At 50.5% G+C, this 12,321-nt stretch overlaps 4 protein-coding genes across 4 annotated transcripts; 1 reads left to right on the forward strand and 3 right to left on the reverse strand.

Moving 5' to 3' along the window:
* Positions 1 to 1,178: 1,178 nt before the first annotated feature.
* PV08_06026 (uncharacterized protein) lies at positions 1,179 to 3,523 on the reverse strand (the record flags this gene model as incomplete). The annotated part of the gene is made up of 5 exons (XM_016380365.1): positions 1,179 to 1,660; positions 1,712 to 1,780; positions 1,841 to 2,407; positions 2,594 to 2,644; positions 2,695 to 3,523. 5 exons carry the CDS (start codon positions 3,521 to 3,523, stop codon positions 1,179 to 1,181), a joined length of 1,998 nt encoding a protein of 665 aa, XP_016236192.1.
* A 588-nt stretch (positions 3,524 to 4,111) lies between these two features.
* On the reverse strand, positions 4,112 to 6,748 carry PV08_06027 (uncharacterized protein; the record flags this gene model as incomplete). Its single annotated transcript, XM_016380366.1, has 1 exon — positions 4,112 to 6,748. One exon carries the CDS (start codon positions 6,746 to 6,748, stop codon positions 4,112 to 4,114), a length of 2,637 nt encoding a protein of 878 aa, XP_016236193.1.
* A 675-nt stretch (positions 6,749 to 7,423) lies between these two features.
* Positions 7,424 to 10,070, reverse strand: PV08_06028 (uncharacterized protein; the record flags this gene model as incomplete). Its single annotated transcript, XM_016380367.1, has 3 exons — positions 7,424 to 7,636; positions 7,687 to 9,932; positions 9,980 to 10,070. The coding sequence occupies 3 exons, from the start codon at positions 10,068 to 10,070 to the stop codon at positions 7,424 to 7,426; spliced, it is 2,550 nt and encodes an 849-aa protein (XP_016236194.1).
* A 411-nt stretch (positions 10,071 to 10,481) lies between these two features.
* On the forward strand, positions 10,482 to 12,081 carry PV08_06029 (uncharacterized protein; the record flags this gene model as incomplete). The annotated part of the gene is made up of 3 exons (XM_016380368.1): positions 10,482 to 10,564; positions 10,616 to 10,670; positions 10,723 to 12,081. The coding sequence occupies 3 exons, from the start codon at positions 10,482 to 10,484 to the stop codon at positions 12,079 to 12,081; spliced, it is 1,497 nt and encodes a 498-aa protein (XP_016236195.1).
* Positions 12,082 to 12,321: the final 240 nt, after the last annotated feature.

A 12,321-nucleotide genomic window follows, 5' to 3' on the forward strand; every position in this document is an offset into this window, starting at 1 on the left:
ATCAAAGGGTGCCATCGAAGCGCCGACCAGGACATGGATCTCAAGCTCAAAAACCCCTTATCAGGCGTGATGGATGTACGGGGGTTAGCGGATATCCTTGCGGGCCCCTTGGTGCAGGAGGAGCTCTTGCTGTAGCCTGTCACGCCGGAAGACCTTGAAGGTAGCGCATTACTGCTTAGAGTTGGCTTGATGCGAGGTCATTGCTTAGAGCTGTAGACTTGACATAAAGTGCTCTGTACGAAATCTTAAGATAGTTCTACCGCATAATTGATCAGCTTTTTCGGGGTCGTACCTCAACCCTAGAAGACACGCTGAAGTAAAGAGGTCGTGAATTTGTCGTGCAGCCTGGGAAAAATCATCGTTGTGTGTGATGTTGCCGTGTTGAAATTCAATCACTCACACGTATTAATAGAACGAAGAAAGTGAAATGTCAGATCGCGTCGATGAAGTTAGAGTAGCAGCTAAGCAATCGCTAGCTTTGATCGAACTAGTTTCAATGATTAACTTGCGCTTAGACTGTGCTTAGCCATTGAGCCCGCCAATCATTGAATAGAGACTTCGCGTCTAGTATGACAAACTAGGGACTTATCACTCCGTGCAAGTACCAAGTGACTGACATTGTTTCTCTTCTTTTCTCCCAGAAGTACATAAACTGGACACAACTTTCAGGCAGGTCGGCAAGCGGACAAATGTTCGAACCTTCAGGCTGAACATTGACAGCGAAAGTGCTTAGCCTGAACGATCCTGCCGTCAGAGGCGTCCATACCAATACCTCGAAAGGGAAGAGGTACGACGAATGCGCCCTTTGGACTCGGCAGAACCTTACGTGCTCGTCGTATTGACGGTAGCATCGAGCCTAAAAATAAAACTCGCGAGGTGGAACCAGTGACTCGTGTTGCCAGCGATGTGTGGCAGATATCATCTAGCGTTCAGTGACCATGGCAATGTTACACATCTGATTCGAGTCAAAGGCCTCCCAAGGACCAGATGAACCTAGATTCCCGTGATTCTACCTAGATAAAGCAGAACTTTCAGGCTGAAAGATGTTCCTAGCACCATTGTCCTGACGAAAATCAACAGAAACTTGTGCTTTGGATTCATTGATGCCTCGGCAAGTATGAGTTGGCTTTGGCACGACTGACAATTCAAACACCGCACAAACTTGTCGCAGGTCTCCTCTAGATCCTCTCAAAGACAGGCATAACTGCCAGTGGGCAGCTAACGTCGATCGTTTGCCCTCCTGGGAGGTTCTCGGCATCTTTGATCTCTCCATCATCAAACCTCCTCCACGTCGCACCCTTGGGCAGGTATACCGTCTTCTTGTCCACGCCTTTATACATGACCGGAGCGACGAGGTATTTGTGTCCGAACATATACTGGTCTTCCACGTCCCAACAGGCCTGGTCCTTGGGGAATTCAAAGAACAATGTCCGGATCACCGGAGTTCCTTTCTCGTGCGCCTGGGTCATGAGCTGGCGGACATAAGGACGAAGCTTCTCGCGGAGAAGCAGGTATTTCTTCATGATCTCGTAGCATTCTTCTCCATAGGACCAGACCTCATTGGGAGCCCCTGAGATGCACGTCGCACCACCAGTCGTGCCGTGCTGAGGTTGCATCGGCTCACGGTGGCCGTGCAAGCGGAATACAGGACAGAAACAACCTACATCACGTTCAGCAAAACCAGCGACTCAGAAGCAATGTCGAAACTCACCATATTGGAACCACCTCGTGCATAATTCTCGGAACTCTGGGTGTGTGGGATTTCCACCATGGAAACCACCTGCCACGTCAGCATGCACCAAGGCAAAAACGTTGATTCCTGGTAAGAGTCAAGACATACCAATATCAGTTGTCCACCAGGGTATTCCTGCAATCCCAACATTCAGACCTGCAGCGAACTGGTCTCTGAAGCTGCTCCAACTGCTAGCGATGTCACCGCTCCACAAAAGGGTACCGAATTTCTGGCTTCCTGCCCAGGCGCAACGGATCAAATTGCAGACATCCTTCTGCTTGCCGTCCTTGACCATTCCTTCATAGAAGGCTCGAGCATAGTCAACAGGGTATGCATTTCCCGTGCTCAAGACGCTGCCACTGTGATAGCGATACAGGTCGAAGTCGTACACGTTGTACTCCGGTTCAGCTTCATCGAGCCAGAAGAGTTTGACACCCTTATCATAATAGTTCTTCTTGACGGTCTTCCAGACAAAATCTCTGGCTGCCGGGTTGGTAAAGTCGGCATGGACGGTGTCTCCCTGGAAGTCCATAGACACCCTGAGACCTCGATCTTGTCGAATCAACAGACCATGTTCTAGCATATGGTTATAGTTCTCGGACCGCTTATCAACCGTCGGCCATATGGAGACAAGGAGTTCGACTTTCATCGCTTGGAGTTCTTTAATCATGGCATCTGTAAACCAATCAAAAATGTTTGACTTGTCAGACTGTGATCGTCTTCCTGCGACGGAGCGTTGCAGGCAAACAAACAGGTCGAAATCAAGGGCACATGGAGGATGGACGAAAGCCAAAAGCTTCAAGCTTTAGCAATCGAAAGACTCCTGCCAGGTCGACAACAATCTTCGCATGGCAGACTCACCGGGATCTTCCCAATACGTGGGATCAAACTTCCATTCTCCTTGCTTTGGCCCTTTGTCCGATCAGTATGAGTATGAGGGCTTTGCAGGGGTCATCACGAACAGTGAAAGAAGTCGACGACAATGACATCCAGAGGCAGATTTCTCTTGCGATACTCTCTTGCAACACCCAGGAGCTCTTCTTGCGTTTGATATCGAAGCTTGCATTGCCAAAAACCAAGCCCATATTCTGGCATCATGGGTACTTTCCCAGTCACGTCCGCATATGCCTCCACTATCTGAGCCGGTGTGTCGCCGGCAACGATCCAGTAATCCATAAACTTGGTTGATTGGGCTTCGAAGCTCATTATATTCTTTCCCAGCACTGCTCGTCCGACGGCTGGGTTGTTCCAAAGCAAGCCATATCCCAAACTGGACAACATGAAGGGTACACTTGCTTGAGAGTTCCTTTGAGCCATTTCCAGGTCAAGGCCCTTGAGGTCAAGGAACGGTTGCTGATACTGTCCCATGCCGTAGATCTTCTCCTTCTTGTCGACGGACTCAAGTCGATAGGTCAAGTGGTAGTCGCCGCCAAGCAGAGGTTTGAACTCTCGGGCTTCCACCTCAAGAGCGCTGCATTTTGGATCTTCGACATCGAGCCTGTTCCGCTGGTACTCCTCTAACAGTCGTTCCCCCTTTGCATTGGTGATGATGATCTTGCCGCGGGACGAGATGCTGGCTGTGATGCCTCCGTTGGTGATTTCGGCAGACTTGTCCTGGACCGTTATTGTCGGCTTAGATTTCTGCGGTGCGATTGTCAAAGCCCAGTCTCCGGACGGCCAGGTATGCAGTTTTGTTGCGCGGACACGAAGAGCGTTCGGACCCCATGCTTCGATCTGAACATGTTCCGAGTCGTACGTGTAATGGAGCGCGTCGTCTTTGGAGAGTAACATGGTTGTTTCCGGGAACCTGCTGGTGGCAAAGCCTCGAGATCATGTGCGTGTGACGCTTCTTCCCGTTGGATCAAGAAGCGAAAGTCGATATATACCGTACGTCCAGCAATTCTGCCGACGCATAATATGCCATCCCACCGGAGTTTTGCTCTCCCCCAACGGGACAATTTGTCGGCTGAAAGGCCGATGGGAGTCCCACCATATCAGGCACATTTCATCCCCATACGGAGTAAAGCAAGATTGAACTGGAGCCCCCAGATTGGTGGAAAACCGCTGAAGGCTGATCACAGGCTTGGAGACGGCCCTACCGGGTACGAGATACTACAATACTCCATACGAGGTTCTCCGCTTCTGAGTCGTAAGACAGAAAAGCCGCAGCAGGCACTTTCAACTCTCGGTGGCCAACGTGCCAGAAGACTTGAAAGCCATAGCTGACATCGGTCATAATGACTTATATATCAAGTCAAGCTCCCAGAAGTTTATGCGGGATATTCAATAATCCAACAAAATATTCTGCCGACGCATATCTCCCGACCTCCGCTTAGGACAGATGAGTATCCGAGTATCCAAGTCACCAGCTGCTGAATCTCAACTCTTACTTCGGACCGTCAAGTCATCAAGTACATCGCTGCCTCCTTTCGTATCTGCCACCCTGAAGACCCGCCCTTCACCACCAACATCCAATCCCTTCTCGGCACGTTCATAAGCCTCGTCACTGCGATCGGTAAGAATCTTGAGTTCGTCTTCACCCAGAATCTTCCCACCCTCTTTACTCTGGATATCATACATCTCGAATTCATCCCCTTCCAGCACGCCGCGCACATCATCCACATCTCCCTCGGCTAATAAACTCTTGAACTTGCCCTTTTGGATGATGAGCTTCTCCAGTTTTCGTTTGGCATCGGCCTTGAACAACAGTGTCTCTTCCACCGTGCCTCTTGTCGCAAGCCTGTACACAATGACTGGTCTCGTCTGCCCGATGCGATGGGCCCTGTCCATGGCCTGTAAATCCTGCTGTGGGTTCCAATCGCTATCGAACAGAATTACTGTATCAGCCGCGGTCAGATTGATGCCCTGACCGCCTGCTCTGGTGCTCAACAGGAACAAGTTGAAAGATTTATCAGTGTTGAAGCTTGTTATCTGTTCGTACCGCTCCTCTTGGCTCACACTTCCATCGATGCGGCAACATTTCCAGCCTCTGAGGTCGCTCGCATATGTCCCCAAAATGTCCAACGTCGTTTTGAACTGGCTGAATATCAGGACCTTGTGGCCAAGTTTGAAAAGACGTGGGAGTAGTGTGTCGAGCAGTAGAATCTTCCCGCTAGCCGTGACCAGTGTCTCATCGACAGCAGGAAAATTTCCAGACGCCTCTTCATCGGCCGTTGCAGGCTTCCATGGCCAATAGAAGTTATGTGGAGAATTGCAGGCAAGCCGTGCCTGCATGATCGGGTTCTGAAGCTTCTTGCTGGCAATCTCTTTCTTGGCTAATTTGAGTGTCTGCGCACGCTCGAGCTCTTCGGCATCTTCCGATGAGAAGCCAGGCGTGTCTGGGGGAGGTGAAGCGGTATCTAAATTGATATCCTCTTCTCCACGCTCAAGACGACGCAAGCGAGAGTTGAATTCTCTGTCACTCACATCTCGGTAGGACGTCGGAGCGGCTTTTCTGCCTCGCCGCGTGGAACCAACCGATGCTGCAGACGCAGGGGTCGATGCACGACTTGTCTTCAGACTTTTGACAGGCGTGGAACGGCCACTACCGTTGGATTTGCGTTTCAGACTCGCAGCTCGACTACGGGCTTCAATCCGTTCGACGGCTTTATCTTCGAGGTAGGTCCTGCTAGTCCCAGCAAGGATTTCTCTGTACAAATCCTTCTGTTCAGCCGAGAGTGGGGCGTAAAGAATGTATTCTCTTTTCTTGGGGAGGGACGATTCAACATCTGTCTTGACACGTCTGAGGAGGAATGGTTTGAGAATGGCATGCATCGTAGAAACCAGGTTGTTCTTGCGTTTAAGGGCTTTCCCGGTAGGATCGTCCTTGTCTTCGAGCACGCTCGAGAAGTCGAACCAGCGCTCGAAGCTATCAAGGTCATTGAAGACCTCAGGGAGCAAAAAGTGCAACAGGGACCAGAGTTCCGCGATATTGTTCTGCAGTGGTGTGCCTGTAATGAGGAGGCGGTTGGCGCTGTTATAGGTCATGAGGTCTTTTATCAAACGACAATTCATATTCTTCAGGCGGTGACCCTCATCCACAATAATGTAGCGCCACTGATAGTTGGTGAGGAATTTTTTGTCGTTCATGCATATTTCGTAGCTGGTTACGACAACGGGAAAGTCGGTTTTGGTTTGATCCTGAAGTTTCATGCGCTTGCGGCGCATGGCATCGCGTTCGTCTTTACTGCCGTGGTAGAGAATCGTGTTAATGGTGGGTGTCCAGTATTTGAATTCTTCGATCCAATTGCGAACGGTGCTCAAGGGGGCCACGATGAGATATGGACCAGCGATATTGTGTTCTTTGAAGAATGCAATCAGAGAGATGGACTGGAGAGTCTTTCCCAGACCCATTTCGTCAGCCAGGATGCCAGAGAGCCCGTTCATCCAAAGTGTCTTAAGCCATTCAAGACCTTCCAGCTGATATCTCTTCATTTGCCCTCCAGTGACAACACTTGGTTGTTCGGTTGCAACAAGTTCTTGTGCACCCAACTCTTCTCCTTTGTACTCCTCAGCAGCTTCTGCCAGAGCTTGCTGAACCGATGGCCCCTCCTCCGCAGCTTTGGCAGTTTTGGAATCGAAATATTCTGTGATGCTCTTCTTTGCCACGTTTGCCTTCGCTGACCGACCTCGGCTTCGGTTGTTCTTCTTACCCTGACTTTCCATCTGATCTTTTGTATCGCTAGTATTCTGTGCTTGCGCCCTGTCTGACTTCCTTATTGGACCTTTGGGCTCCCCCTCCTTCGCCGCCTGGTGCTCCTGTTTAGTGGCGGCTCGTCTCGCCTGTTCTTGATTGCGCTTCTGTTGCTCCTTCATCTTGTCTGCCATGATGGCCACGAAGACCGAGCTTGTCTTAAGCAAATTCGTCAATGCTCGAGATTTCATATCCATCTCCCCTTCATCCTCTTCATCGACGACAGTCCTGTCCTCCTCTTTGACCATAGGCCCCTGTTTCTCGTCTTTAATCTCAACGTGGTAGCTCGCGTCAGGCGAAGATGTGGGTTTCGTGGAAGACATTGTCATTGTCGCCGTCGCTGAGCTGGCTGACCTTCCAGCCATGGCTCTTGTGCTAGTATGACTACGACCTGTGTCGCGGAGGAAAATAGGTCCGGTTACTGGGAGTCGGCAGGAGCCTCGACGTATGAATGCCACCCGCAGATAGAATAAAACGAAAATTCAATTCCAATAAAAGGCAAACAGCCTACCGGACACCCCAGGGCGAATCGTGGCTCTTCCTGTCCAGGCGATCTGATGGTCTCGCCGAAAAATGTATGACGCACACAGTGAGACGCGTCTTGCACTTTTCAAAGCGCGTATCGCGCACAGACCATTAGGAGAGCCGATCAATGCTTACAGAGGTGCTATCACCTTCATCAATACTTCTATCATTCCTCCTACTCGTATGACAGGATGAGGCCATAGAACGAAAAGGAAGCAGCAATATTGTTGTTGATTATATGGTTAACATTGGTCTTCCAACGCCCATTCAGCATCCCTAACTCTACATAACGAAGTTTCGTCAATTTAGCCTGAAGACTTATCATCCACTCATTACTTCCCGAAGGCAGAAGGCATAAGGCGTATCAAGAATCACTATCGAACATGCTATGCTGAGACAGTGCCCACACTGTTTGCATTCCGTGGAGTCACTCTTGTTCGTCGCTCTGGACGTTTCAGTGTATACCTGGACATTCATGTTAGTTGGGATTGCTCTATCGAGGGGTGTCCGACGTACTTTGCAAACGCTCTTGCGAGAGCTTTCTTGCAGTTTAGCTTCTGGCTGCCGACAAACGAATCGACAGTCACAGCGATAGCGCGGTCAATGTCTTGAGATGAGCAGAAGTCTGACAGACGCATCTTGCAGAACGCTTCAGCAATTCTCATAATTGCTTCGAGATGTCGGACCTTGAATTCAAGTTAGCATCAACCCTAGGTTCAACGCCAACCTAACTTACAGTGATTGGGTAAGCACCGGTTGCTAACGATTCTCGACGCATGTCTGCAAACAGACGTGCGACTTTGTCCTGGTCAATTTGGTACAGTTTCGGTCTACACTTCTCGCGAGCATAAAGAATATACTTTCGAAGAAGCTCCTGTGGAATGGCTCCTTCTTGCTGGGGTTCGCCGTTATTAACCGCATCAGTCTCCTCGGTCTCCATTGCAGCAGTGTCGCCCGAATCAACGCTAAGCTTTGCAGGATGGGCACGTCCATGACTGGTGACCACAAATTTCGCAAGCCGTTCGTCCTCGGCAGGGTCAACGGTGTCTCGAACGACACACAAAATGTCAAATCGAGACAAAATAGGTTCCGTCAGTTCCACATTCTGGCTGAAAGGAATGGTACTGTTATATCGTCCGCCAATGGGATTGGCGGCAGCCACAATTGCGCATCGTGCCTGAAGAGTTGTGACGATTCCTGCTTTACTTATCGATATTGTTTGCTGCTCCATAGCTTCGTGGATGGAAGTTCGATCTTGATCGTTCATTTTGTCGAACTCGTCAATCAAGCAGGTACCACGATCAGCCAGGACAAGAGCACCGCCTTCGAGCGTCCATTCCGCTGTCAACGGGTCTCGCCGAACGGAAGCCGTCAAACCGACAGCTGATGCACCTTGACCTGTGGCGAACACCGCTCGATGTGCCGTTTTCTCGATGTACTTGAGGATCTGTGATTTAGCAGTTCCAGGGTCACCCAACAGAAGCACGTTGATATCTCCACGAATCTTATGTTTGCCTTGCGCTTCCTTGCTAACACCGCCGAACAGAGAAAGAGCCACAGCGGTTTTGATGTCCTTGTGACCATAGATGGACGGGGCGATAGAGTCAACAATCTTCTCAACAATATTTGGATCCTTAGAAAGTGCTCGGATTTGTCTTTCATCTTCCTCAGTCAGTCTGAAACCGGCAAGCTGGTCGTGAGTCTTGATAATATGATTGGCTTCGAGCATGGTGGCAAAAACAGGGAACCCGTTCTTGTTATTCAGCTGGCCGCTGTAGTTGTTGCGGTAGATTGCTGTAACTTCAATCTCCTCACCAGGCTTGGCCGAGTCAATGAGATCAGCAAGGAGGATGACTTCCCGATGTCGTGGCAATCGACCAGCAGGCACGGTACCGGGGGACTCTTGTAGGGTCAGTTTCTGGTAGTTTCTGTATACTGTCTTCTCGCTGTTGAGGGTGAATGGTCCTCGTGACTGGCACTCGGGACAGAAGGATAATTTGACTTCTGCCGACGTAGACTCTTGGGCGAAGGGTCCAAGTGTAACACCACATTTTGTGCAGGTGAACTTGACCATTTGCAATTGCGGGAAAACGCCCGTTCGCCTGGTAACGACACCAGAAACCTTGACCAAGCAATTTAAATGCGATTGTCGTAGCTGACGTAAGGTGTATTGAACCGGTAGATCCGAAATACGCACATGGATTTCTGGGTGAATCAGCTCGTAGTTTGGATAGTGCAATCGAACAACCTCGAAGGCTGCTTTGTCGAAGATCTTCAGCATCTCTGCGGGTGCATTCGCCAGGAAGTAGGCCAAGATGGCCTTAGTTGAAGACAGATGATCGTATGAGACCTCCAGTGACTCTGAGTTAACTTCTCCCAAAGTTCGAATTCGTGTACCATAGACTGAACTGCCGTGGGCATCAATGTACTCCGTCAAGAAGGATTTGAATTCTCTGGCAATTGTTTTCATGACAGAAGGTTGAGTCACCCACTCTGTGATGTTGGCGGCCTTGATGTCTCGCAGCGTTTCAAGGGAAAGTTCTTCTTCCATGATGTTCTCGTCAATGTCCATATCATCTTGGTCTTCATCGTAGTGGTGTCGACGTCTCCGAGGTTGTTTTGTCAAGTCAATCCCGGCGTCCTCATCGTCGTCGGCCATGAAAGCTGCCGGCATGCGGCGTCTACGGGCTAGCTCGCGATCACGTCTATTAAGACGCGCCTCCAATTGACGTCGGTCTGCGAGGTCGATTTCATCATAGTCGCCTTCATCATCAATCATGCGGCCTTGGTATGTTTCTTGATTGCCCCGATCTCGCTCATCATTCATGAAATTGTCACCAAAGAGGTCAATTCCATCCTCATCTTCGGCCATCTCGTCGAGGTCGTCCACATCGCCAAGCAAGTCATCTTCGGCGTCTAGGTTGTCGTCGTCAAGGTCATCATTTTCGTTGGTTGGGAGCAAAGGAGGAGAAGATGGCAGCGCTACAACTGTCAGCCGAGTTCGCGATCTGTGCATACTTGCAACTAACCTGCTGGCGACGACGACATAATGTCGTCTTCATCGTCTCTTGCTCTCTTCCGTCGGCTTGAACTCGCGAGGCCTCTATTTGCGGCCGACATGCTTGGTCGGAGGGGTGAGCTAGCAGCTGTTAGTACATTTTTTCACTATGTTAGATGTGTTGTAAAGTCATATCAGACATACCTCATGTTTTCTCTGTATCTTAGGGTCCTGTAGTCTTGTAACTGTGGTGATGGGTGTTGCAGGATTCCCCCCTGGAAGATAAAGTGCAAAACCTCATTTACGCGTGGTCGCGACGCGGTCGCGACGCGCTAGTGATGCGAGCACTGTAAGTGGAGATGCTCCAATCATGTTCCGGCATTGACGAGGCGAGTTTCAACCCATCACCAAGGCACTGACTACTGTAGGTATCTTGGTGACCATTGAGGAGATATTTTCGACAAACTCACCCAATCCTCCTGTCGCAATATCTATTCACAACTTCTTGGATAAATTGATCACTGCACGCCGCAATGGACTCCAATTCCGACATTGAACGAGCGAATCAAGTCCAGAACCATGGTCAGGCAACACAGGACTCTCAGACTGCATCCGAGTATGCGCTCACCTTGATGTCCTCACCTTCGATGCTGATATTTGTTCCTAGTTTCATTGATCAACAACTAGCCTTGGAAGCGGACGCGCGAGAAGTTCTTCCCTATGTACGGTCGATTACGCTCAGCTGGTTCCCTGTCAACACTAACATTACTACAGAAATTCGATAAGTGCACGCACGTTTTAGGACCCCTCCGCCAGACCATCTTCGCTTGCCTCACATGCAGCCCTCCACCTGCCTCTGCGGCACAAGTATACACCCCTGCAGGCGTGTGCTATTCATGCTCCATCTCCTGCCATGGTGAGCACAACCTGGTCGAGCTATTCAGCCGACGCAATTTCGTCTGTGATTGCGGCACGAAACGACTTCCTTCCACATCCTCCTGTATGTTGCGGTCTGACCCTACGACCGGCGCACGTGGGGTTCATTCACAGGAGCCTGCGCCCAATAACCAATACAACCACAACTTTCAGAATCACTTCTGTGCCTGCGGAGAAGAGTACGACCCAGAAACAGAGAAAGGCACCATGTTTCAGTGTCTTGGGCTCGGGACTGTAGAGAGTGGCGGCTGTGGTGAGGATTGGTATCACCCAGAATGCCTGATGGGACTTCCAAGAGACTGGTACAAAGAAGACAAAGCGCCACAAGGACGGGAAAAAGAAGAAGGCGAGCCCTCTCATCCCACCCCCCCAGGTTTCCCTAGCGAGGACGACTTCGAACATCTTCTCTGCTACAAGTGCGTCGAGTCCAATCCCTGGATAAAGCAATACGCTGGCACTCCAGGATTCCTTGAGCCTGTGTTTCACAGATCGCCGGAGCCCAAAGTCGATAACCAAGCACCTGACAATTCGGCGCCACCAACGAACGGCACTTCTCTTAAGCGGAAAGCCTCAGACACCGACCTCGACAAACCTCCATCGAGCCCCTCAAAACGCATCAAGGATGACCTGAACACTCTATCTCTCCCAACATCTGCGGAACCTTCCTCACAACCCTCAAACGACACAAACTCGGCACACAAACATGAGTTACTCCCTCCGGCCCCCGAAGGCACATTCAGCCTGTTCCTCACCTCCTCATTCCGCGACCACATCTGCCACTGTCCACAGTGCTACCCGAAACTGATTCCGCATCCTCAACTAGTTGAAGAAGAAGACACATACGAGCCATCCCTTTCCGACGCGTCTTCCCAAGCCAACAGCGCGGGGGTGCCGGGTTCAGGCACGCGGTCACACGGCACAGCAAGCCTTCTCGACCGTGGCGAAGCAGCCCTCTCCACCATGGACCGCGTCAAAGCAATCCAGGGCGTCATGGTCTACAACCATCTCAGAGACAAAGTAAAGGAGTTTCTGAAGCCGTATGCCGAAAGTGGGCAGGTCGTATCTGCAGAGGACATCAAATCATATTTCGAGAAGCTCCGTGGCGATGAGAATGCCATCAAGGAAGCCAGGGACAAGCCTGTGGATGGCAACGAAGACGGCGATGCCGATAATAGGAGGGAACAATCGGGCTACTGAGGCATGTACCATTGGTCGTTACAATAGCTTCCCACCCCTGACTATACGTATGCTCATACCTAAGTCACCTGCCAAAAGCCTCTCCAGTCTCTGAGATACTTTTTCGTGCACTTCTCCGGTTTCTTCGCGATGTATTTGTGCGCCAGATGGTTCTCAAATGTGCCGTGACCTGCCTGTGGACAAGATATAAGGAATCACCATCTCTTTTCCTACCATTGCCCGTATCCACTCGGCCCATGC

The sequence above is a fragment of the Exophiala spinifera genome (assembly GCF_000836115.1).
Source record: "Exophiala spinifera strain CBS 89968 unplaced genomic scaffold supercont1.4, whole genome shotgun sequence".
Lineage (NCBI taxonomy): Eukaryota > Fungi > Ascomycota > Eurotiomycetes > Chaetothyriales > Herpotrichiellaceae > Exophiala > Exophiala spinifera.